The sequence below is a fragment of the Ctenopharyngodon idella genome, chromosome 2 (genome assembly GCF_019924925.1).
Source record: "Ctenopharyngodon idella isolate HZGC_01 chromosome 2, HZGC01, whole genome shotgun sequence".
NCBI lineage: Eukaryota > Metazoa > Chordata > Actinopteri > Cypriniformes > Xenocyprididae > Ctenopharyngodon > Ctenopharyngodon idella.
Genome location: NC_067221.1, coordinates 7344651 through 7372132, shown reverse-complemented (window position 1 = coordinate 7372132; position 27482 = coordinate 7344651). Strand labels below are relative to the sequence as shown.

Sequence of the window (27482 nt, the reverse complement as noted above, 5' to 3'; positions counted from 1 at the left end):
ATGTGACAGTAAAGAGTGAGCTGGCCTTGACAATTGGAGACTAAATAATTGCAAAATTGCTGCAACTAAACAGTGGACATGAATTTATGATAATTGGTAACTTTTGTTTCAGAATTTCATAAATGTTTTCCCAGGTTTACACTATATTATATTAATAGGGAAAAATGTGTGATTTTTTTTTTTTTTTTTTCCCATCACTAGCAATTTTAAAGTCATCTGGTCTAATTTTAAAATTCATGAACATTACCAATACATTTAATCAACAGTGTACATCTGTATTTTTAAATTCAAATCTCAGAGTAAATTAATAATCAAAAAGTAATTTGATAGCACAGTTACTAAATGCACGCCTTCACGTGTATGATGGCTAGACATCATTGCAAATTTGTCTTAGTAGTTTTTCAGGTTTTTGTACAGTGTTACAGTGTTTCCTGTGACTGTGGGCCTCAGAGCACAGTAATACAGAGCAGAGTCTGATACTGCAGCAGAGGAGATCTCCAGATCCACACTGTTTGCTTCTTTTCTGTGACTGATGGATATTCCAGGAACTGGAGGATTAGCATGATTAACGTGTCCTGAATAATCCAGTATGAGGAACTGTGGCGGTGAACCTGCATATTGTCGATACCAGTGAAGACTCTCAACAGAACCGCTGTAGTTACAAGAGAGTTTGACACTCTCGGTCTCAGAGGCAAATGCTGCATCACTGTATGGAGTGATGACCTCTTTAGCTCTGTTACCTACAACAAAAAGGTGTGAGATTAAGCATATTTAAAATGATAATATTGTGTGAGGTAATTATACAGCACAAGTAAAGTTTTACCTTGAGTTAAAGTCAGCAATATAAGTGCACAAGTGAACATGATGAACAGGTTCCTGCCTCCCTCAGTGATCTGTGATGCTGAACTAGTCTGTGTTTGACAGGCCTGTGTTAAACTCCGCCTCTTGACATAATTCTTTAATAAATGACATAATTTTTTAAACACAAAACCACTTGAGGAATGGAGAAATTAAACAAAATCTCCATTCAAGTGTTGCTGATTTTGTGTTTGATATGTTCTTTCTATGCTTTTTCTTGCAGTCGCACCAGAACAACTCTTCAGATCCAACAGAAATTGGCATATTGGTTCAGTTAGATGGCCAAAGGTTATTGATGAATCAATATTCAGTAACACTTTAGTTTAGGGTCCAATTGTCACTATTAACTAGTTGCTTATTAGCATGCATCTTACTAGGATATTGGCTGTTTATTAGTATTAATATGTAAAGCACATATTAATGCCTTATTCTGCATGATATTCTACATCACTTAATCCATTATCTAAATTTAACAACTACCTTACTAACTATTAATAAGCAGTAAATAGAAGTTTATTGAGGCTAAAGTCGTAGTTAATAGTGAGAACTGGACACTAATCTAAAGTGTGATCCAATATTCTATACCTCAATTAACTAAAACAATAAAAGATACACTGTTTAGCCTATAGTTATAAGAACATTTGATTTCTCGAAAGAGCAAAATTCACCAGCTGGGAATCAATCTTGAAATTAGAAACAGCTTTTAAGATTAAACAAAGAAAAAATAAATAAATAAGTGAATGGCTAACGGCTTCTATTTTACAAGCCCACCAGATGGCAATCTAATCTCACTGACTACTGCTAGTGTTACTACTCTCACAATTTTTTTCTTAATTAGGTTAAATTAGGATTTTGGAGTTGGGCATAGTTTATGTTTTTAGGATTTCACTGTTAGAAAGCAGTGGAGAAAGTGTCTGACCACCAGCTTCGACCAGGTCCGACCGCTGCTTACTAGAGAGGGAAGAATCACAATGAATACTGTAGCTGTTTAGTACATTGAGCTGGTGGTTTTTGTACAGTGTAGTTTGTTTTCCTGTCACTGTGGGCTCCAGGGCACAGTAGTACATCGCTGAGTCTGTCACTTTGGCAGAAGAGATTTCAAGATACGTATGGAGTTTCTCCTTATTCAGTTTTCCAGAGAATCGAGGATCTAAATCAATGACTTCAGATTTCTGGAAAACTTTCCCAGTAGCATGTAGAATGACGAAAAGAAATTCAGGAGCCGATCTGGGATATTGGCGATACCAATATAGACTCACTGCAGAGGAGTAGTTGCACGACAGGGATATAATTTCCTTTTCTGTTCTATATACTTTAGTTTGAAGTGGCGTGATGACATTCCCAAAAATATCACCTGCAGAAAGAAAAATAAAAATTTAGCTTGTTAAAAAAGTGAACATGTTAAACATAAAAGGGGAAAAAGGGACAAGCAAGTAATAAACAAAAATCCTGACAGACTGGAACAGAATACATACCTGTGAGGGAAAAGAGCAAAATAAAAACAAAGAGCATCATTTTTCAGGACGATACAAGAGTTATTCTGCAACACCTGTTACTGTTACTGAAGAAAGCATTTGTTTTTCTCTCTCTTGCTAGTCCCTCCCCTTAAATCTGCAGTTCATAAACTGCCCTGTATGGAAACCCATTTCTAAATACAAACAGTTTATCTGAAACAGAAATATTTTGTAACATTATAAATGTCTTTACTGTCACTTTTGACCAATTTAATGCATCTTTGTTGAATAAAAGTTTTCATTTCTTTCAAAAAAGCTTACTGACCCCTAGATTTCTAAAATTACCTGCACGTGATTCAAGAGTTGACGATGTATGGAAACCCATGTCTAAATATAAACAGTTAATTGTGAATTTAATTCTCATAATTGTGACTTTATTTTTTTAAATTTTAAACTGCTTTTTATTTTTTACTTTCGTAAAAGAATAAAACTGATCGTCATTGAAAACTGACAGTCATTGAAATCTTGTAACCGACCGGTGAATGACACATGATGTAATCCAATAAGTTGTCTCTGGTCGTCTCGCTGGTCTGTGCGGGTTCATATGCTTTGGAGGAGGCGTGGCTTTGGACAGCGATTTGCAGGGAGGGTGGATTGTGCGCTTTCAATGCTAGCAGGCTAAAGTTAGCATTTTCCCAGATCACCTACTGCACCTTTAATTGTGAATTTAATTCTCATAATTATGACTTTTTCTTATTTTAAACTGCCTTTTATTTTTTACTCTGAGACAGAAATGCACTTCCATAGTTGTAGATGCCACTAAAGAAAGATTTTTTTTGGCACCAAACAGTTTTGTTATTTGTCACGGTTGGTAATCCGCTGTCTCATTCTGGTCTTGTGTGTTTGTGTGTGTGTGTGTGTGTGTGTGTGTTCGTCACGCTGATTGTTTCATGTGGGCGTCACCGCTGATTACCAGTGATCAGCGGCAGCTGAATGTCATCTACCAGCCTATTTATTGCCCTGTCTTTCGTCCCATGTTTGTCAGATCGTTGCTGGATATCGCCCGTGCTGCTTCCTGTTATCCTGTGTGTTCCTCTGTCTGAGTCATCGTGTCGTGCTGTTCCGGTTCCAGTCCCGTTTGGATTACTCACCTGGTGTTTTCCCTTCACTCTGGATACTCTACACACGGTCTTCACTCTTCTGTTCAGGACTGCCCATCGAAGTCCCTGTGTCACCACTCTCCCGCTGGCTGCAACGTGTTGGACTCTGTGGTTTTCTCAATAAAGAGATTTTACTTGCAACTTGCATCCGCGTATTATTCCCGTGACAGAACGATCTGACCAACGTTATGGATGCAGCAAGTTCAGCTTCACTGACTGAGTTCATCAACCATAGTATCGCTCGTATGGACCAGCAGCAGGAGAGTATCACCACCACAGGGCGCGCTGTGCAAGCGCTCGTGACGCAGGTGTCCGAGCTCTCCCAACAATTACAACTTCTGAGAAATCCCGCTGCGCCGCCCACACCGCCAATTCCCCCCACACCACCGGAGCCGGGTGTCCAACCTGAGCCACGCCTACCTGTTCCTCAGAGCTATGCTGGTGAGCCCAATTTTTGCAGAGCCTTTCTTACACGGTGTTCTATGCATTTTTCCCTACAGCCCCGGACCTTTGAGAGAGAAGAGTCCAAGGTGGCGTTTGTACTCACCCTCCTCACGGGTCAGGTGGCACTATGGGGAACGGCGGTGTGGGAGAACAAGGATCCATGCTGCACCTCGTTCCAGGCACTCGCCGCCGAGATGAAGAGGGTCTTCGACCGTGCTGTGGCAGGCAAGGACGCTGCCAGACTCCTCGCGGAACTAAGACAAGGTGATCGTACAGTAGCCGACTACTAGACTACCGACTACTCTAACCAAAGACTGAGAGGCGCGGAAGGTCGATCAACCAATGAGGGAGACACGGTCGGTCCCATCGCTGATCCCGAGCCCATGCAGGTAGGGAGAGCTCGGCTTTCCCGGGAGGAGAGAGAGAGGCGGAGGTCCCGAGGACTATGTCTGTACTGCGGAGGAGCGGGCCATTTTTTACATGCGTGTCCAGTAAAAGAACAAGCCCGATAGTAATGAAGAGGCTACTATCGGGTGGGATCTCTGCTGAGAAGTCCTCACCATCCACTCTCCTTCCGGTAAGACTGAGATGGGCCAACCACACACATACCTGCCAAGCCTTACTGGACTCCGGAGCCGAAGGTAATTTCATGGACATTCATTTCGCTCAGAAATTTCATCTCCCCATCACACCTCTCACCAGACAGATCTCCGTTAATGCTCTTAATGGACAGGAACTCCCCAGCATCTCCCTTACTACCTGTCCCATAACTCTTACTACGTCAGGCAACCACACTGAAACCATCACGTTTCTCCTCATGGACTCCCCTCTGGCACCCATAGTTCTTGGTCATCCCTGGCTTAGTCAACACAACCCCAGGGTGGATTGGCGCCAACACTCTATCTCTGAATGGAGCACACAGTGTTACGAGTCTTGTCTTGTGTCTGCTTGTCCGCCTGTGTCTGTTTTTGTGTTTCAGGAGAAGGCGGCGGATTTATCAAACGTGCCCGTGGAGTACCTGGATCTGAAGGAAGTGTTCAGTAAGTCCCGTGCAGCTTCTCTCCCTCCGCATCGTCCCTATGACTGTGCTATAGATTTACTGCCAGGTAAATCTCCACCTAAAGGCAAACTTTACTCTCTTTCTGTTCCCGAGAGGGAGGCCATGGAGAAATATATTTCTGATTCTCTAGCAGCGGGGTTCATCTGACCTTCCTCTTCTCCAGCGGGGGCGGGGTTCTTTTTTGTGGGGAAGAAGGATGGTTCCTTGCGACCTTGTATTGATTACCGAGGACTGAACAACATCACGGTAAAGAATACTTATCCTTTGCCGTTGATGTCTTCAGCCTTCGAGAGGTTGCAGGGAGCATCCGTTTTCACAAAATTGGATTTACGTAACGCTTATCATTTGGTTCGCATTCGGAAGGGGGATGAGTGGAAAACCGCCTTTAACACCCCTAGGGGGCACTTCGAATACTTGGTCATGCCCTTCGGGTTGTCCAACTCCCCGGCGGTTTTTCAGGCACTCGTCAATGACGTGTTGAGAGATATGGTTGACCAGTTCATATATGTCTACCTGGATGACATATTGATTTTTTCTTCTTCTCTCCAGGAACACGTTCAGCACGTCAGGCGAGTGCTTCAGAGGCTGCTAGAGAATGGGCTTTTTGTCAAGGCGGAGAAATGCGATTTTCATGCACAGTCTGTTTCTTTTCTAGGATACATCGTCTCGTCTGAGGGAGTACGTATGGACCCTGACAAGGTTAAGGCTGTGGTAGATTGGCCAAGTCCAGATTCCCGTAAGGCCCTACAGAGGTTTCTGGGGTTTGCCAATTTTTACCGGCGTTTCATTCGTAATTTCAGCCAACTAGCCGCGCCTCTGACCGCCTTGACCTCCCCCAGAACTACGTTCAGGTGGTCCGATACAGCTGAGGCTGTATTCGCCAAACTTAAGAGCCGCTTCGTTTCGGCCCCCATTCTCATAGCCCCTGATCCTTCACGTCAGTTCGTGGTGGAGGTCGATGCGTCAGAGGTGGGGGTAGGTGCAGTTCTGTCTCAACGTTCTTCCACTGATGACAAGATGCATCCCTGCGCGTTTTTATCCCATCGTTTATCACCCGCCGAACGTAATTATGACATTGGTAACAGAGAGTTGTTGGCGGTCAAATTAGCGTTGGAAGAATGGCGTCATTGGTTAGAAGGTTCGGGGGTACCTTTTATCGTTTGGACTGATCATAAGAACCTGGAATATATCAGGTCTGCTAAAAGACTTAACTCCAGGCAGGCTCGGTGGGCACTTTTTTTCGGACGATTTGATTTTTCTCTCTCGTACCGCCCGGGTTCCAAGAATATCAAACCCGATTCTTTGTCACGTATTTTTGATCCTTCCGAACGCCCGTCTACTCCCGAGTGTATTTTACCTGAGACATTAGTGGTCTCCACTCTTACATGGGAGGTCGAATCGAGGGTCAGTACGGCCTTAGAAGGGGTAACGCCTCCGCTCGGTTGCCCACCGAATCGTTTATTTGTGCCGGAGGGGTTACGGTCCATCCAGGAGTAAATCGCACCAGTTTTTTGGTCAAGCAACGATTCTGGTGGCCATTGATGGCTCACGACATTCGCAATTTTGTTTTGGCTTGTTCGGTTTGTGCCACTGGTAAGACTTCCAATCGACCCCCAGATGGGTTACTCCAACCGCTGTCTGTCCCTTCGAGACCCTAGTCCCACATTGCGCTAGATTTCATTACCGCCCTCCCACCCTCCCAGGGAAAGACAGTCGTTTTGACCGTAGTGGACCGGTTCTCGAAGGCGGCTCATTTTATTCCCTTGCCTAAATTACCATCTGCCAAGGAGACAGCGGTAACTGTTGTAGATCACGTCTTTCGGTTACATGGCCTCCCAATGGACGTGGTTTCCGACAGGGGTCCCCAATTTGTGTCCAAATTTTGGCAGGAGTTTTGTAAGTTACTGGGTGCGACTGTCAGTCTGTCTTCGGGGTTCCATCCTCAAAGCAATGGCCAAACCGAGAGAGCCAACCAGGATTTGGAGAGAGTGTTGCGATGTTTGGTATCCAAGAATCCTTCCTCCTGGAGTCAGCAACTCTCTATGGTTGAGTACGCTCATAACTCGTTACCAGTGTCGTCCACGGGCCTCTCTCCGTTTGAATGTAGCTTAGGTTACCAGCCACCTATCTTTCCCAGTCTGGAATCCGAAGTCGCGGTCCCCTCCGCTCACGCCTTCGTCCAGAGGTGCCGCCACACCTGGAGTAGAGCCCGTGAGACTCTCCTTCAGGTGGGGGTGCGCACCAAGGCTAAGACCGATCGCCACCGGTCGAAGCCTCCCGTATACGTCGTGGGTCAAAAGGTGTGGCTTTCTACCAAGAACATTCCGCTCCGCTCCGTATCTAACAAGTTAGCTCCCAAATTTATTGGCCCGTTCCCTGTCACCAAGATCATTAGTCCGGTGGCTGTCCGACTCAAACTTCCTCCGGCGTACAGGAGAATACATCCCGCCTTCCATGTATCAAAGATTAAACCCGTGTTTCATTCACACATTAATCCGCCGGCCCCGGTTCCCCCACCGCCGCGACTCGTAGACGGGGAACCTACATATTCGGTAAACCGTATTCTGGACTCGAGACGGAGGGGACGCGGATTCCAGTACTTGGTGGACTGGGAAGGTTACGGTCCGGAGGAGAGAAGTTGGGTTCCTGCTAGGGACATCCTGGATCACTCCCTTATCGATGATTACAATCGACAGGTAGGTTCGTCTGGGAACGCCAGGAGGCGTTCCTAGGAGGGAGGGTACTGTCACGGTTGGTAATCCGCTGTCTCATTCTGGTCTTGTGTGTTTGTGTGTGTGTGTGTGTGTGTGTGTGTGTTCGTCACGCTGATTGTTTCATGTGGGCGTCACCGCTGATTACCAGTGATCAGCGGCAGCTGAATGTCATCTACCAGCCTATTTATTGCCCTGTCTTTCGTCCCATGTTTGTCAGATCGTTGCTGGATATCGCCCGTGCTGCTTCCTGTTATCCTGTGTGTTCCTCTGTCTGAGTCATCGTGTCGTGCTGTTCCGGTTCCAGTCCCGTTTGGATTACTCACCTGGTGTTTTCCCTTCACTCTGGATACTCTACACACGGTCTTCACTCTTCTGTTCAGGACTGCCCATCGAAGTCCCTGTGTCACCACTCTCCCGCTGGCTGCAACGTGTTGGACTCTGTGGTTTTCTCAATAAAGAGATTTTACTTGCAACTTGCATCCGCGTATTATTCCCGTGACATTATTGCTATAAGTTCACAACAACAAGGTTGAGGAAACCTGAAGAGGTGGACCTAACCAACAAAAGAAATGCATTTTACTGTTTTTTTTTTTTTTTTTTTCTTCTTTTGCAGGTGTGACCACATCCTGTTGTCTTGTGGTTTAAGACACATAGATGTGGTGGATAACTGACACACTAATTATGTGAGTGTTTTTGTAAAGCGTCTGTGGACTTTGTATCACTGGGCTTCTGCTTTAAGAGCGCAGTAATAGAGAGCTGAATCTGACAGATTCACATAGTTAATGGTGAGTGAAGTGGATGTAGGAGATTTAGTTAACTTATAACGACTGTCTGATGTGCTCCCTTCATCAGACGAGCGAGCGCCTTTAAACAGCAAATACGTCGGTTCACTATTAGGATACTGTCTGTACCAGTAAAGGAAAACATTATTTCTGCTTTTATATGTGCAGCTCAGCGTCACAGACTCTCCTTCTCTCCTGGTTTTATTTGTACCTTTTTCTTTTGGCACAATGCTGTCAGCAAACACACCTACAAGAAAATTTGTGCTTTAGAACAATAATAGAAATAACCCTGAAAATACTTAAATACTAAAAAAAAATACAAATTAAATGACCTATATACACTATCATTAAAAAGTCTGGGATCAGCAAGAATTTTAAGGTTTTTTAAAAGAAATTTTATGCTCACCAAGGGCTCATCATAGATTAAAATTTCTATTTATTTCTACAGCCATTACTCCAGTCTTCAGTGTCACATGATCCTTTAGAAATCATTCTAATATGCTGATTTGGTGCTCAAGAAAAAGCATTTATTTGAAATAGAAACTTTTATAACATTACAAATGTCTTCACTGTCGCTTTTGATCAGTTTTATGTATGTTTCCTGAATAAAAGTATTACTTTCTTTTAAAAAAAAATCTTACTGACCCCAAACTTTTAAACAGTAGTGTATGAATATGTAAATGACACTCTAAAAAAGTACCTGTCATGAGAATCAGCAATTGGCATCTGTCCATGTTAATATTCCGAGTGATTTATTTTGTTTTAAGCCTAATCATGTTCACAGGGACAAGAGACACTGCAGTGAAGGACTTCAGGGAATCCTTGTATCTAATGTGAATGAAGAAGAAGATACATTTCACTGACACTGCAGTTCGAACGAGTTCTACATTCTAAAGAGTATTTGTAGAGTGGGAGTGGTTAGTGACATCACTCACTAAATACACATACACAGGTTTGTTTTTTGCATCGACTTTAATTCATCCATGTTCCAGGTCCCAAAAACAATTTAGGGAAAACCAGTCAGCTAGATGGTGAAATCTAGGATGGTGTTATCATTGACAGGCTATAGCTAAACTTTGATGTTAGCTTTTTTGTTTTATGTTCTTGTGTTTCCTGTGACTGTGGGCCTCAGAGCAGAGTCAGATACTGCAGCAGAGGAGATCTCCAGATCCACATGACTTTGCTCTTTTTTGTGATTGATGGTTATTCTTGGAACGGGTGGATCAGCTGAAGTAGTTACTCCTGAATCTTCCAGTATGAGGAGCTGTGGTGGTGAACCTGCGTATTGGCGATACCAGTGAACACCACGAACAGAACCGCTGTAGTTAAAGAGAGCGTCACATTGTCACCCTCAAGTGCAAATACTCTTTTTGGAGTGATGACTTCTGTGGATCTGGAACCTGCAAATTAAAGTGCCATTAAGTTTAGCACACAAACATGATACACACATCTCTGATATATGAAACTTTTATAAATTTGGAACAAAAAATAATTAAAAAGAGCACAATTAAATTTAAATTATACATTTCATTGTATTTCGTTAATGTGATATTTTTCTAAAATATTGTGATATTATACCTTCAGTTGATGACATCAGTATAATATAGATGAACATGTTCACTCAACAAACTGCCAGGAACAAGCTAATCAAAGACCAGCTGCTGGATTGTTACCTACAGTAGATTTGTGCGCTAATGTCTGTGTTAAACTCCTCCTCTTCCCATTATACATGACGACTGCAGATCCTCTCGATCTATAGAAGATAATGAACAGAGAACTACTTCAGAAGAAATGTATTTTATGTTTTCTTGTTTGTATGTTAGTTTTTGTTCAATTTTTAGTTTAACAAATCCCATTCCCTTTGTTTACTGAATGATTTCTGAATTTAGAGTCGGTTTTAAATAACATATTTAGAAAAACAAATGCTTAATGATAGTTTCACATGCCCCATATATAACCTTTCATAATCTCCCATATTCACAGGTGTTGCCACAGTGGTATTTCCAGAGCTGTGGTTTACAAAAAAATAATAAATTGTGGTTTGATGCTGTTAGATTAAAGACTGTTTAAAGCACATTGTGTATTTGAGTTTTTGTAAAGCTTCTCAGGCATTTTGTATCACTGGGCAAATACTCTTAGAGCACAATAATAGAGAGCTGAATCTGACAGAGCTGCTTTATCAATAATGAGTTCAGTGGATGATTGGGATGTTGTTGACCGAAACCGACGGTCTGATACATGCTCATAATGACTGTCAGATCGAGCACCTTTATACAGTAAATACTGAGGTTCTCCTTTTGGATACTGTCTGTACCAGTAAAGCCAAACATTATTGCTGCTTGTATCATATGAACAGCTCAGTGTCACAGACTCTCCTTCTCCCTTCATTATATTAGTATTTCCTTCTCCTGGTCCAATTCTGTCAGCAAATCCACCTGAAATTAAATACATTTTTATATATGATCTGTAATCTCTGATCAGAAGGATTGTTTCAATAAAACTTACAAATGTGTCCTTTAATAATAAAATAGATAAATATTAAAAAAACAAAACAAAACAAAAATATCATGTGATGATTGCTTTCATATAAAAATGGGATGTTGTTTGTCCAGCTTATTTACTTACCTGTAACTACAATGAGAATCATGAGCAGCATATGTCTCTCCATGTTGGCAGTCCAGAGGTAGTTTGTGTTTATAATACAGTTGGATTTATTATAAAACTGTACCTGAATATTGCCTTAATGTGAATGAAACTGTGGTCATATCCAGTATATTAATCAGGAGTAAATGAACGCACCGACTGAAGTTCTGTTGTGTACTTATACTGTGGGTGTGGTCAGTGAAATGTGAAGCACACAATTCAAAAGAGAGAATAATGTGATTATAAAGTGTTACTGGCTGCTCAGAAAGAATTCATAAAGGGGCAGAAAAAGAGAAACATCCATGTTGGTGAGGTATTAAAATAGACTGAGGTGTGGTAGAGCCTGTTGAAATACCATTTGAAAGGGTGTACACGGTCTGCAACAATGCTTAGGTAGGTGATACGTGTCAAAGTAACATCCACATGGATGGCAGGGCCCAAGGTTTCCCAGCAGAAAATTCTTCCCGTAGTGCATCCTAGTGCCATGTGTTCCCCAGGTAAGCGACGCACACACACCCAGCCATCCACGTGATGTAAAAGAAAACGTGATTCATCAGACCAGGCCACCTTCTTGCATTGCTCCGTGGTCCAGTTCTGATGCTCACGTGCCCACTGTTGGTGCTTTGAGCTACAGTAGCTCGTCTATTGGATCGGACCACACAGGCTAGCCCACGTGCATCAATGTGCCTTGGCCCTGTCGCCGGTTCACCACCGTTCCTTCCTTGGACCACTTTTGATAGATACGGACCACTGCAGACCGGGAACACCCCACAAGAGCTGCAGTTTTGGAGATGCTCTGACCCAGTCGTCTAGCCATCACAATTCGGCCCTTGTCAAACTCGCTCAAATCCTTACACTTGCCCATTTGTCCTGCTTCTAACACATCAACTTTGAGGACAAAATGTTCACTTGCTGCCTAATATATCCCACCCAGTAACAGGCTATTCACTTCACCTGGCAGTGGTCATAATGTTATGCCTGATCGGTGTATATGCTTTAAAGTCACCATGAAATCAAAATTGACAATTCTTATTTTTTATGGAATATTCCAGTATTTATTATACATGATTTATCCATCCATATAATTTTTTGTATTTAAATTCATGTACCCTCATAAACTTTAACCAAAATTACGTCCCTGTCCTTCTTGCAGCGACTACTCTTCTCTGATGACATGCTTACTGGCACGAGTGCGGGAGAACCTGTTACTCACATGAGATCATAATTCCCGATGGACTGTAGGGGAATTACAATTGGTTCACATAAAGAGACAAGTATGCTCAATGAAGACCAGGAGTCAAAGTTGAAGTTCAGTCAGTTAACAGAGAGTTTACTGAAGACAAAGTTCTCCACACTTTCACAGGCCATAGAAAAAATGAGTAAGAGGATCCAGCCTCGAACTAACTTATACAGAAACACTTATACTTATAGTCAGATGTATAATCAGTTGACCTCATTCCTACAGCTTCTGATAGGTTAACAGTACAGATAACTTTAGCAACATCATGATCTTAACATGGTATTGTTATTTACAAAAATTAGGTTATTCCAAGACTCTTTCTACAGAATATTAATATAATTCTCTTTAATACAAAATATAACTCTTGATTAATTTGGTTGTGTGAGAAATTAATCAAGTACAAAACAAGTACATATTTATTCTCTGAAAGCCGGGCTAAATGAGGAAACACTGTTATTGCATTCCTGCCATGGGTCAGATCCTCAGTCCCCTCTCACATACCAAATACAGACATAAATACTAGAATAAGTTCACTGGTTTTTAAGAAAACTCTGATTTCTTATTCATTATATAGTACAAGAAGAGGGATTGTACTGTAAACCCACCCCTTCAGGACAAAACAAAGTCCCATTCTACATTTTTTCTTGTTTGAGCTTCACTCAGATATACAATAGTGAAAAAAACTTCCATTTCCAACTTCCACTTCCTACTGAATTAAATTGGTCATCTTTATGTACTGTATATATTTATATATATAAATATAATTACAAAAACAAATCCCCCTCAGACTCATTCCCTCAATATGGAACATAATTTCACTCAAAATGCCACACAAACTGTTTCACACACGTGCACTCTATTCTTGTTGGAAAGTCAAAAAATGGGGTCTTTAAATGATTTTCAGACCTGTTTTCCAAGCAGTAGGCCTTAAAAGGGCAAGAGGTGAGGAGAGAAAAAGTTTCTCCCAATACCTGAGAGACTAGGCAGGAGCGTAATGGCAAAGAAATCTTCACTTGTGATATTATACTGCCCCCTTCTGTTTAAACACAGGACAGCGTGTTTTACATAGTGGACAGAAATAATTACACATAGAAAGCATTTTTACCTACAAGTTTGTAAGGAAGAGTACTATAAATTATAACATGAAAACATGTAGCAGATACAAGCTTTTACTTTTTTCATATTGATTAGTAAATCCTCTAAATGGCACATGAAACTATCTGTATATGCTAAATGCTTTAACACTTTCTCACAGTACAGTAAGTGAGGTTTTTGTACAGTGTAGTTTGTTTTCCTGTCACTGTGGGCTCCAGAGCACAGTAGTACATCACTGAGTCTGTCACTTCAGCAGAGGAGATCTCCAGATACACATGGGTTTTCTTTTCATTTAGTTTAGCAGAGAATCGAGGATCTTGATCCAAAACTTTAGATTTTTGTAAAACTGCCCCAGTGGTATGAAGAACACTGAAAAGAAATTCAGGAGCCGATTCGGGATATTGGCGATACCAAAACAGAATGTTCGCTGAGGAGTAGCTACAGGAGAGACTTACAATGTATCCTTCTGTCTCAAACATATGAGTTTCAACTGGTGTGATGACATTCCCAAAACTCACACCTGCAGATGAGATTACCTTCATTTCTTTAATTTCATAAAGTTAAGAAATAACCAGATTAAGACAAATATTAAGGTTTGAAATTAAATACTTACAAGCAAGAGAAGAAAGCAAAAGCAAAAAACAAAGCATCATTTTTCAGGACGATGTTTTGGTTCATCTGCAGGACAGTGTTACTGAAGTAAACATTCATAAACATATAAACACTCATCATCTAGCAGAAGGTTTCTCCAGCTCTAGCACCTCCTCTTAAAGCTACAGTGCTGAATTCATGAAACACATCATCTGATTCTTCAATGAATGAACAAATGAAGCATTTTATATGTACATTCTGTACATTCAAAGCACTTTACAGTGGGCTCGGGGTCTCTTCTCACCCACCAGCAGTGTGCAGCAGTGTCCACCTGGATGATATGATGACAGCCAGAGCCAGAAAGTGTTCTTCATATTTATGTAATGTTTTTATTGTTTCAGTTTTATTCGCTCCCCTTTTATTATCTTTAATTTGGACTAGTGTGATAACATTCACAAAAGACACCTGTAAAAGATTAAAAATTATCTGTCATGTATGTAAAATATTTTGTGTGTGTGTGTGTGTGTGTGTGTTTATGAGACTTTGGTTTCAAATCATTTTAAATGACATCTTTGACACGAGAAAGAGAAAACTTAAAAGCAGTTATATGAGAACCATGTAGAGATGCATGCTAAGTTTTATTCACATACCCTTTTGTAACCTCCCAAATTCACAGCTGTCACCACATTCACTATTTGTGGTTTACAGTAACATGATACAGATTGATTAAAGACACTTCAAAGCATTAATTTTGTATGAGTTTTTGTAAAGCTTCTCAGGCATTTTGTATCACTGGGCTGCTACTCTTAGAGCACAATAATAGAGAGCTGAATCTGACAGAGTCACACTGTTAATAATGAGTTCAGTGGAAGTTTGGGATGTTTTTGACTGGAAACCAGCTGGTATATTTTGATTGCTGTATGATCGAGCACCTTTATACAGTAAATATTCTGGTTCTCTGTTTGGATACTGTCTGTACCAGTAAAGATAAATAGTATTGCTGTTAGTTTCATATGTGCAGCTCAGTGTCACAGACTCTCCTTCTTCTTTGATTACATTAGTATTTCCATCTTTTGGTCCAATTTTATCAGCAAATCCACCTGAAATACAATCAATCATATTATAACATATCATGATCTAATAAGGATTTTAGTTGTTTTGCTGTATACTGTATTTACTTTACCTGAAACTGTGATGAGCATCATGAGCAGCATTTGCCTCTCCTCCATCTTAACTGAAGTCCACTTTAAAGATCAGAGTGTTTGTTCACTATTAAATTGATTTGTTAGATTTTCCTTGTTGTTTTATTGATTGTTGATTTATAAGTTATGCTCAATGTGGTTTTATAAAACAAATGAAGTGTCGCTGATGCATGAATGAATGTAAAGAGTGAAGTTCTGTTGTGTATTAATAATGTGGGTGTGGTTAGTGAAACATGGACATGCTCTGTGCTTTAAATCAAATGGTGAGCAGTGTTTTATTTAGACATCAGGTGCTTGTCTAATGTGAATAAAGCATAGCTTGTGAGGTTATGTTGCCCCCTAATGTTGGAGCTCAGAACAGCATGTTTTGTCCATTCGCTTTAAAGTTTAAAGGATTAGTTCACTTCAAAATGTAAAATTTCCTGATAATTTCCTCACCCCATGTCATCCAAGATGTTCATGTCTTTCTTTCTTCAGTCGAAAAGAAATTAAGGTTTTTGAGGAAAACATTCCAGGATTTTTCTCCATATAGTGGACTTCAACAGTTACCAACGGGTTGAAGGTCCAAATTGCAGTTTCACTGCAGCTTCAAAGGGCTCTATATGATCCCAGATGAGGAAATAAGGGTCTTATTTAGTGAAAAGATCGGTCATTAACCACAAATGCTCGTCTTGCAGTTGCTCTGCGATGTGCCACGCATTACATAATCACGTTAGAAAGATCACACGTGAAGTAGGCAGAAGTACCGTGGTAGGGCGAAAAACTCGGCCTCATTTTGTCCTCCAACTTCAAAATCGTCCAACGTCGTTGTTTTACCTTTTTTTGTAAAGGCCGTTTGAACTAGTCTTTTCATGTTCACTTTGTAAACACTTTGCTCGGTACTTCCGCCTACGTCACACGTGACCTTTCCATTACGTAATGAGTGGTGCATCGCAGAGCTAGTGTGAGATGAGCAATTGTGGTTAAAAAGTATATAATTTTTTCTTTTTTTAGAAAATGACCAATCGTTTCGCTAGATAAGAGCCTTAATCCTCAGCTGGGATCGTGTCCTCGAGCCCTTTGAAGCTGCACTGAAACTACAATTTGGACCTTCAACCCGCTGGTAACTGTTGAAGTCCACAATATGGAGAAAAATCCTGGAATGTTTTCCTCAAAAACCTTAATTTCTTTTTGACTGAAGAAAGAAAGACATGAACATCTTGGATCACATGGGGGTGGGTAAATTAATTGACATTGAGTTACTGTTGACATTTGTTTTTATATACAAACATTTTAGTGTTGTGCTCACAAATATGCACATTTATGTCCTCATGAAACTGATCTGTTTGATCTTTCTCTTTCAGCCACAATATATTTTAACTATACTTTTTATAGTTAAATAGTTTTATAGTTTTATAGTGATTTTACACCGTACATAAAACCTCAACGGCACCTCTCGCTTGCTTTCTCCCAGTTAAACACTTTTTGTACAGCATGCACTGGATTTCCTGTCACTGTGGGCTGCAGAGCACAGTAGAACATCACTGAGTCTCTCACTTCAGCAGAGGAGATCTCCAGATACACATGGGTTTTCTCTTCATTCAGTTTTGCAGAGAATCGAGGATCTTGATCCACAATATTAGATTTTTGTAAAACTTCCCCAGTGGCATGAAGAATCATGAAAAGAAATTCAGGAGCTGATCCGGCATATTGGCGATACCAGAATAAACTTCTTGCTGAGGAGTAGCTACAGGAGAGACTTATAATGTCTCCTTCTGTCCCAAACATATGAGTTTCAACTGGTGTGATGACATTCCCAAAACTCACACCTGCAGATGAGATTATCAACATTTGACAACAAAGACATACAAACAAATGGAAAAGAAAACTGAGTGCCTGAGGGTTGAAATAAGATACTTACGTGCAAGACAACTGAACAAAACCAAAACAAACAGCATCATTTTTCAGGATGATGTTTCAGTTCATCTGCATCACAAAGTGTTCCTGAAGTAAACATTCATTCATCATCCAGCAGAAGGAGTCTCCAGCTCTAGCACCTCCTCTTAAAGCTACAGTGCTGAAATTAAGAAGTAGATCATCTCTATCTGATCCTATAGTGAATGTTCTTGATGATAGTTTACCCTCTAATTATTTATTTATATTAAATTGTTATACATTTTAGCAAAGACCAATACACAATTCTTTTTAAGGTTAGTTTAAAAAAGACTTTGCATCTATAAAAATATTACAGTTCTGAGTTGTATATGAGATCGATTTCAATAGGGATGTTTGATGTAACTGACTGAAACCAACTGTTCAGTTTATTCTATTAGTTACATTATATATGGAGTTACTCTCTGTACTCACAAAGAGTGATTTTCTTACTCTGTATTTTATAGCTTGTGAGGTTCTTGTTTCTAGTACAAATATCTTAAAATTGTTAAATCAAGAAACATTTACTTGAGAAGCAAAACAAAATTCTTGTTTTCTGAATAACTGAAATGTACATACAAACCACAGCTGGATTCAACAACACAAATGTCAAAAAAAGAACGTTGTCTAGTAACGTTCCCAGTACGTTCAGAGACAGTCACGATGTGGAGTTCTTTTAAGGTTTGGGGGATGTTATTTGGTGGACCTTCACAGAACATTCAGGACGTTCTGGGAATGTTTAGGGGACTATTACTGTAGGACGTTCTGTTAACTTCCCAAATGTCCTCTTTGTAACGTTCTCACACGACCATAAAATAACCAAAATAGAACGCCCCCCTAAACTCATATTGGGAACGTTATTAAATGACCAACAGAGGACCGTGTGGGAACGTTCAGATAATGTCCCAAATATCCTCTTTGTAACATTCTTATGTGACCATAAAACTAACCAAATTGGAACGTCTCCCTAAAGTCATATAAAGAACCTTGAACTGCAGCACTTTCATTACCAAAAGAGGACGTTTTAGGAACGTCCCAAATGTTCTGCAAAGGTTCAGAATTTTCGTCACCTTTAGAGAACTTTTAGGGAACATTGCGAAAGGTCACGAGAATGTTGCCTTCTACCTGGGTGTTTTATAGAAAATAATAAAGTTTGAAGTCACCGTTATGGAGGTGAGTGTTTGCTTTAGATGGGCTCTTGATTCTTGACATTTTAACATTAGATTTTCTAACAATGGTGACAATAAACAAAATCTTTTTTGTGACTTTAGTAGCTTGTTTTGTGATGCTCAGAACTGATGTTTATCTGAAAATTTTGTCACCATTGTTGAGGTTCATATGCAGAATCTTGATGTCTGTGTGAGTCTACATGATCCTATCTAAATAATTTCTGCACAGTGATAAAAACTTTCAAAATATCAAAGCAGAACAGGATTCTATTCATTTATATAGGACTATAACATGGAAAAAAAAAAAAAATATTCAGAGATCAGTAAATAAGTTCTCTGTACAATGAAATCATCAATTCATTTAATCAGATCTTCTTTTTTTTCTTGCAATTTTTTTTTGTAACAAATGTGCTTTAGAAACACAGTTACAACAACTGGAGAAAAAGTAAAGTCAAAATGTCAAGGGTCAGGAGCCCAACTAAAGCAAGCGCTTACCTCTGTAACGGTGACATTTATAAATTTTAAAACAACCTCATTAAGAAGATTTGAGTGAAAGAAATAAAGTCAGAGCGGTTTGTAATAAGTGAAGATGCTGAGATCTAGAGAGATCTGTTAGTGTTTAATGTTCTGTTTGTTATCTGAGTTTTGTGATGTTACCATCGTGCTGGAGAGTAGAGCCTGTGCTTCAGTCAGTGATGATCCAGAAACACTGATGTTCTGCTGCATGTTGCTTTATTTAAAGACAGTAACTGTGTAGTTGCTGATACAGCAGTTACATTCGCTCATGCATGTGCTGTTGTTAGCTAATGACTTACTGCAAGAGATTTGTGTTTTAAAGAAAAGGTTTCATAATAATAATTCAGGAAATACCTGTGAAAAACTTTTTTTTTTGTAAGACCTTTAAGAAAAATTAGTTTTTGTTCAAACAGCCACTTTTGTTAGTCAATTTAGCTCTAATTTTCAATTCAATTTTTTGACAAGGGCAGCAGGGACGTTCTGAGAACATTTCCAAATAAAATATGGTTCCCTAAACGTTCCCAGAACGTCCTGAATGTTCTGTGAATGTCTGCCAAATAACGTCCCCCAAACCTTAAAAGAACTCCACATCGTGACCGTCTCTGAACGTACTGGGAACGTTACTAGGCAACGTGCTTAACACCAGTGGGGACGTTTTGAGAATGTTCTGGGAACGTAAAATTTCTAGCGGGGGTTAAACTCCTCCACTTCCCATTATACATGACGACTGCAGATCCTCTCGATCTACAGGAGATAATGAACAGAGAACTACTTCAGAATAAATGTATTTTATGTTTTCTTGTTTGTATGTGTCAGGGTTAAGCCTGTTTTGAGTTTGTTTTTTATGTTTCCCTGTCCTGTTCATGTATTAGTTGGTTTGTCTTTAGTCACATGTTCTCTTTTGTTCAGTTTCCCGCCATTCCTATGTTTCTATGGTTACCATCATTATTAGTTCATTTGTACCAGCTGTTTCTTGTTTATTAGTCTCAATTAACTCCTCAGTTCACTGTGTATATATATGCCCTTAGTTTCAGTCTGTCCTTTGTTTAGTTTTGTTTTGATCACATTGAGTTTGTAGTTGTTTTCTTGGTTATTTTCACTGATTCTTGTTCCTAGTACTCTGTTAAACTTTATTGAATTTGTCTTCTTTGTCATGCACGTATACTGCAAACCAGTCTGTGACAGAATGTTAGTTTTTGTTCAATTTTTAGGTTAACAAATTCCATTCTCTTTGTTTACTGAATAATTTCTGAATTTAGAGTAATTTTTAAATAACATATTTAGAAAAACAAATAGTTAATGATAGTTTCACATGCCCCATATATAACCTTTCATAATCTGCCATATTCACAGGTGTTGCCACAGTGGTATTTCCAGAGCTGTGGTTTACAAAAAAATGATAAATTGTGGTTTGATGCTGTTAGATTAAAGACTGTTTAAAGCACATTGTGTATTTGAGTTTTTGTAAAGCTTCTCAGGCATTTTGTATCACTGGGCAACTACTCTTAGAGCACAATAATAGAGAGCTGAATCTGACAGAGCTGCTTTATCAATAATGAGTTCAGTGGATGATTGGGATGTTGTTGACCGAAACCGACGGTCTGATATATCCTCACCACCACTCTCTGATCGAGCACCTTTGAGCAGTAAATACTGAGGTTCTCCTTTTGGATACTGTCTGAACCAGTAAAGCCAAACATTATTGCTGCTTGTATCATATGAACAGCTCAGTGTCACAGACTCTCCTTCTCCCTTCATTATATTAGTATTTCCTTCTCCTGGTCCAATTCTGTCAGCAAATCCACCTGAAATTAAATACATTTTTTTATTTACATCATGATCTGTAATCTCTGATCAGTAGGATTGTTTCAATAAAACTTTTTACAAATGTGTCCTTTCAATATTAAAATAGATAAATATTAATATATATATATATATAAATATTAATATATATATATAAATATTAATATATATATATATATATATATATATATATATATATATCATGTGATGATTGCTTTCATATTAAAATGGGATGTTGTTTGTCCAGCTTATTTACTTACCTGTAACTACAATGAGAATCATGAGCAGCATATGTCTCTCCATGTTGGCAGTCCAGAGGTAGTTTGTATTTATAATACAGTTGGATTTATTATAAAACTGTATCTGAATATTGCCTTAATGTGAATGAAACTGTGGTCATATCCAGTATATTAATCAGGAGTAAATGAACGCACCGACTGAAGTTCTGTTGTGTACTAATACTGTGGGTGTGGTCAGTGAAATGTGAAGCACACAATTTAAAAGCTGCACAGCTTCTGTAATTCAAAAGAGAGAATAATGTGATTATAAAGTGTTACTGCCACTCAGAAGGAAGTCATACAGGGGCAGACAAAGAGTAATATCCATGTTGGTGAGGTATTAAAATAGACTGAGGTGTGCTGGAGCCTGTTGTACAGTAGAATACAGTATGTGTGATGAAGGACTGATTATCAGAAGTCTTCAAAATGAAAAACTATTTCAGACAAGGCTTGACGAGCCAAGAGCACATGTTAACTTTAAGACTGAGATGCACCTATATGTGCAGCTATGCTTTAAAGTCACCATGAAATCAAAATTGACAATTCTTATTTTTTTATGGAATATTCCAGTGTTTATTATACATGATTTATCCATCCATCCTTTTCTTTCTTTTTTTTTAAATTTGTGTGTCCTCGTAATCTTTAACCAAAATTACATCCTCGTCCTTCTTGCAGCGACTACTCTTCTCTTCCCTGATGACATGCTTACTGGCACAAGTGCGGGAATAAAACATTTAGCCTAAACATGACAGATTTTGCACAGTGGACAGAAATGAAGAATTACACAGATTCACAGGACCTAGATTTAACATCTCATCTGAAGGCCGGTGCTTATTTACAGTGTCGTGTCCCTGTCACTATATGGGGGTGTTAGGACCCTACGCAGACCACAGGGTGACGCCCCCTGCTGGCCTCACTAACACCTCTTCCAGCAGCACAGTTTTCCCAGGAGGTCTCCCATCCGGGTATGGTCAAGCTTAACCCTGCTTAGCTTCATGGATGTGTTCATGATGAAAATTTACCATCTAATTAATATATTTCATTAAAAGTATATACATTTTTACAAAGTCCCATTTACTGTTTATTCTAAGAATCATATTTATGTAATGTTTTTATTGTTTCAGTTTTATTTGCTCCCCTTTTATTATCTTTAGTTTGAACTATTGTGATAACATTCACAAAAGACACATGTGGAAGATCAAAAATGATCTGTCATGTATGTAAAATGTTTTGTGTGCGTGTGTGTTCTTGTATACATGGTGTATACACATATATACACAAATGTGTATAATGGCATGGGTATTACAACGTAAATATGGTTTATGAGGACACTTCCTGTGTCCTCGTAAACCAAATGGCTTAAAAAACATACTAAACGGTGTTTTTTTGAAATTAAAAAAAAAAAGCGGTAGTGTAGGGGGATAGAATATACAGTCTGTACAGTAAAAAAACCATTACGTCTATGGAGAGTCCCTGTAAACCACATATACAAGTATGTCTGTGTGTGTGTGTGTGTGTGTGCGTGTGCGTGTGTGTGTGTTTACGAGACTTTGGTTTCATATAATTTTAAATGACATCCTTGACATGAGAAAGAGAAAACATAAAAGCAGTTATATGAATACCATGTAGAGACACATGCTGAATTTTATTCACATGCCCTTATGTAACCTCCCAAATTCACAGCTGTCACCACATTCACTGTTTGTGGTTTACAGTAACATGATACAGATTGATTAAAGACACTTCAAAGCATTAATTTTGTATGAGTTTTTGTAAAGCTTCTCAGGCACTTTGTATCACTGGGCTGCTACTTCAAGAGCACAATAATAGAGAGCTGAATCTGACAGAGTCACACTGTTAATAGTGAGTTCAGTGGATGTTTGGGATGTTTTCGACTGAAAACCGTCTGGTATATCTTCCTCACTGCTCCGTGATCGAGCACCTTTATACAGTAAATATTCTGGTTCTCTGTTTGGATACTGTCTGTACCAGAAAAGCCAAATATTATTGCTGTTAGTTTCATATGTGCAGCTCAGTGTCACAGACTCTCCTTCTTCTTTGATTACATTAGTATTTCCATCTTTTGGTTCAATTTTATCAGCAAATCCACCTGAAATATAATCAATCATATTATAACATATCATGATCTATTAAGGATTTTAGTTGTTTTGCTGTATACTGTATTTACTTTACCTGAAACTGTGATGAGCATCATGAGCAGCATTTGCTTCTCCTCCATCTTAACTGAAGTCCACTTTAAAGATCAGAGTGTTTGTTTACTATTAAAGTGATTTGTTAGATTTTCCTTGTTGTTTTATTGATTGTTGATTTATAAGTTATGCTCAATGTGGTTTTATAAAACAAATGAAGTGTCGCTGATGCATGAATGAATGCGAAGAGTGAAGTTCTGTTGTGTTTTAATAATGTGGGTGTGGTTAGTGAAACATGGACATGCTCTGTGCTTTAAATCAAATGGTGAGCAATGTTTTATTTAGACATCAGGTGCTTGTCTAATGTTTTTTTTATTTTTTTTTTATTGAAACAACAGTAGGGGAATACAAAGACATTTGAATATATAAAACAATTAAATCAAAATTCTGTATCTTATATCACAAAACAGTCACGTTTCTATTACATTAAGTATCCTTTTCAACAGCTTAGATGTCTTAACAGCTTTTCAATTGTTCTGTATTGATGTTAGAGAGTCATAAAAAAATCTTCAAATCAGTGGAAAATAGTCTACCATTTGGTACAGTCGATATACATTTTGCTTTATGTATATGATATTTCCCTAGTAGTATAAGAAGTTTAATTATATTATCCAATTCCATTAAACCAGTATCACAATCCATAAACAAGACCATTACATCAGTTATAGTGACAAACTTGTAAAACAAGTCAAAAAGAAACATAGAAACTTGGGACCAAAATAATTTGGTATAATTACAACTGAAGAATAAGTGTACAATTGTTTCTGTTTCTTCTTTACAAAAACTACATAATGGCGAAAACCCTTCTTTAAATTTACTAATAAAATTGTTACATGGATAGTATCTGTTTATTATTTTAAAGTGAGTTTCTTTGACTTTATTAGGAATTACAAATTTATTTATATCTGACCACAAATTCTGAAAAACAAGGGAGTGATAATCCTGTTTCCACTTCACCATTGCCTTAGGTGAAAGGTGGTTGTCTAATGTGAATAAAGCATAGCTTGTGAGGTTATGTTGCCCCCTAATGTTGGAGCTCAGAACAGCATGTTTTGTCCATTCACTTTAAAATGTGCTGTCTGTGTTTGAGTTACTGTTGACATTTGTTTTTATATACAAACATTTTAGTGTTGTGCTCACACATATGCACATTTATGTATGTGAAATTTACATTCTCTTTCAAATGTACTCTCCATTCTCAAATGTCTCCTGTCTCAAATGTATTCTCCATTCAAATGCATTCAAATGTACTATATCACAGCAAAATCCCCAGTGTTAAATTAACACCCAAAGTGTACATATGAGTCCATCTTGCCGGGTGTTAAAAAGTAACACTGAAGCAGTGTTAAAGTTAATGAGATAATTGATTGATGATTGAGTTATGATTGACAATTAGTGGTGACACCTGATGTTAATAAGCAGAATCACTGAAGAAACAACAAGAGAAAAAGAGAGAGACACGACAACTACAACTGACTTCCAGCCATTAAACATTATTACACTTATTATTAACCAGTTTGATTTTATTTCTGTAATACTTCAACAAAAGTTCTTATTCAGAATTAACAGATGTTTAGATGTTAATGTTTTAATGAAAGTTTAGTTTGAAGTCACCATGATGGTGAAAAGCATTTCCTTTAGTTGGGCTCTTGACTCTTTATTTATTAATATTAACTTTTCTCTGGCTGCTCCAACTTTGTGTTTGTAGAGCACATTTGTTATGGCCAGAGAAACTGTGATCTGTGCTGCGTATCCCACAAGTGTTGTAAGCCAAAGTTGATTGAGTTAGTTTTACAATGCTTTGGGAAGCACAGTCATAACAGTTGTGTTTTGATGATGACATTCTCATTGTGAAATGGCCTGATTAACATCCAGTATTGTTAACTGGTCATATAGATTTTCTATTATTTCTTTACATTAAATCTGTTACCACTTGAGAGCCAGCAGAGCTGTTTTGAAACACACACAGACATTAAGAATCAGCATATGACCCTCAACAATGGTGACAATCAAACAAAGTGCTTCATGTTGCAGTGCATGATGGGAGCCACCAATCAAAACTCATCCATGGCTCCCATCATGCATTGCTGCATGAATAAATTATGCAGCTGAATTGTCCTGTAATTTTCGTAGATTGTTCATGTTTGCTTTTATTTTTCTGTTGTTTTGTTGTGACAGTAGCTTGTTTTGTGATGTTCAGAGTTGATCTGTTTGTCAGTATTTTGTATTTATTTATTGTCACCGTTCTTGAGAATCATATGCTGATTCTTGATGTCTGTGTGTGTGTCTAAACACAGAAGCTCATTTTTCTTTAAAAAAAAAAAAAATTGTTCATGCTGCTGTTGGATCTCAAGCTGTAAAATCACAGGACTACAATCATTAATACTAAAGTTACACATCAAGCAGTCAGATTTAGACTCTAAATGACATCAGGCCATCACATGATGATAATATCATCACCAAAACATACTGTGACCAGATCATATTTTCTCTGGTCATAACAAATGTGCTTTACAAACACAAAGTTGGAGCAGCCAGAGAAAAACTAATAACAAAAGGTAAAGCGTCAAGAGCCCAACTAAAGCAAACGCTGACCTCTTTTATGGTGACTTGAAATGAAACATTCCATAAAACATTAATTAACACCTTTTTTCTCTCTTTCCTTCAATGATTCTGCTTATTAACATCAGGTGTCACCACTAATTGTCAATCATCACTCAATCATCAATCAATTATCTCATTAACTTTAACTCTGCTTCAGTGTTACTTTTTAACACCCGGCAAGATGGATTCATATGTACACTTTGGGTGTTAGTTTAACACTGGGGATTTTGCTGTGTACAGTTGTTCTGAGTTGTATATGAGATTGATTTCAATAGGGATGTTTGATGTAACTGACTGAAACCAACTGTTCAGTTTATTCTATTAGTTACATTATATATGGAGTTACTGTCTGTACTCACAAAGAGTGATTTTCTTACTCTGTATTTGTGAGGTTCTTGTTTCTAGTACAAATATCTTAAAATTGTTAAATCAAGAAACATTTACTTGAGAAGCAAAACAAAATTCTTGTTTTCTGAATAATTGAAATGTACATACAAACCACAGCTGGATTCAACAACACAAATGTCAAAAAAGGACGTTGTCTAGTAACGTTCCCAGTACATTCAGAGATGATCACGATGTGGAGTTCTTTTAAGGTTTGGGGGATGTTATTTGGTGGACCTTCAGGGAACATTCAGGACGTTCTGGGAATGTTTAGGGGACTATTACTATAGGACGTTCTGTTAACTTCCCAAATGTCCTCTTTGTAATGTTCTTGCGCGACCATAAAATAACCAAAATAGAACGTCCCCCTAAACTCATATCAGGAACGTTATTAAATGACCAACAGAGGACCGTGTGGGAACGTTTAGTTAATGTCCCAAATATCCTCTTTGTAACATTCTTATGTGACCATAAAATTAACCAAATTGGAACGTCTCCCTAAAGTCATATAAGGAACCGTGAACTGCAGCACTTTCATTACCAAAAGAGGACGTTTTAGGAACGTCCCAAATGTTCTGTAAAGGTTCAGAATTTTCGTCACCTTTAGAGAACTTTTAGGGAACGTTGTGCAAGGTCACGAGAAGGTCGCCTTCTACCTGGATGTTTTATAGAAAATAATAAAGTTTGAAGTCACCGTTATGGAGGTGAGTGTTTGCTTTAGATGGGCTCTTGATTCTTGATATTTTAACATTAGATTTTCTCTGGCTGCTTTAACTGTTTTTCCAAAACATGCTTGTTATAGTAAAGAATGCAAATGAAAGCCTAATCAGATGACTTTGGTTATTTAATGATGGTGATTCAATCATCATGAAGTGTCCTGATTCATTGATCCTCTCCAGAAACTAAGTGTATTAACTGTTAGGTTTTTTTTTTGAGTTTTATTATTTTATTTTTTTTAATTCATTATGCATTGAGCAATGTCTTTTAGACTCACACAGACATCAAGATTCTGCGTATGAACCTCAACAATGGTGACAAAAAACAAAATCTTTTTTGTGACTTCAGTAGCTTGTTTTGTGATGCTCAGAACTGATCTGTTTATCTGAAAATTTTGTCACCATTGTTGAGGTTCATATGCAGAATCTTGATGTCTGTGTGAGTCTACATGATATGAATAATTTCTGCACAATGATAAAAACTCTTACTCATTTTCATAGGACTACAACATTAAAAAAAAAGACAAAATCAGAGATCAGTAAGTCCACTGTACAATGAAATTATCAATAATGAGTAACTGAATTCATTTGATCAGATCTTTTTTTTTTTTGCACAACTTTTTTTTTAAATAACAAATGGGTTTCAGA

The 27482-nt window shown here is 38.4% G+C and overlaps 1 long non-coding RNA gene and 3 gene segments (V, D, J or C); all 4 read right to left on the bottom strand.

The window, feature by feature from the left end:
* Window positions 1-9568: 9568 nt before the first annotated feature.
* On the bottom strand, window positions 9569-11265 carry LOC127499466 (T cell receptor alpha variable 14/delta variable 4-like). The segment is given in 3 exon segments: window positions 9569-9791; window positions 10595-10907; window positions 11098-11265. Coding segments are annotated over 3 exon segments (579 nt in total).
* Window positions 11266-13701: 2436 nt separating this feature from the next.
* On the bottom strand, window positions 13702-14134 carry LOC127500039 (uncharacterized). The gene is made up of 3 exons (XR_007926239.1): window positions 14064-14134; window positions 13906-13970; window positions 13702-13819 (listed from the first exon to the last, which is right to left on the bottom strand). It is a non-coding gene; the product is annotated as an uncharacterized LOC127500039 (long non-coding RNA).
* Window positions 14135-20327: 6193 nt separating this feature from the next.
* Window positions 20328-21044, bottom strand: LOC127499459 (T cell receptor alpha variable 18-like). The segment is given in 2 exon segments: window positions 20328-20644; window positions 20903-21044. Coding segments are annotated over 2 exon segments (360 nt in total).
* A 1519-nt stretch (window positions 21045-22563) lies between these two features.
* On the bottom strand, window positions 22564-24106 carry LOC127500024 (T cell receptor alpha variable 18-like). The segment is given in 2 exon segments: window positions 22564-23030; window positions 23114-24106. Coding segments are annotated over 2 exon segments (360 nt in total).
* Between the last annotated feature and the right edge of the window lie 3376 nt (window positions 24107-27482).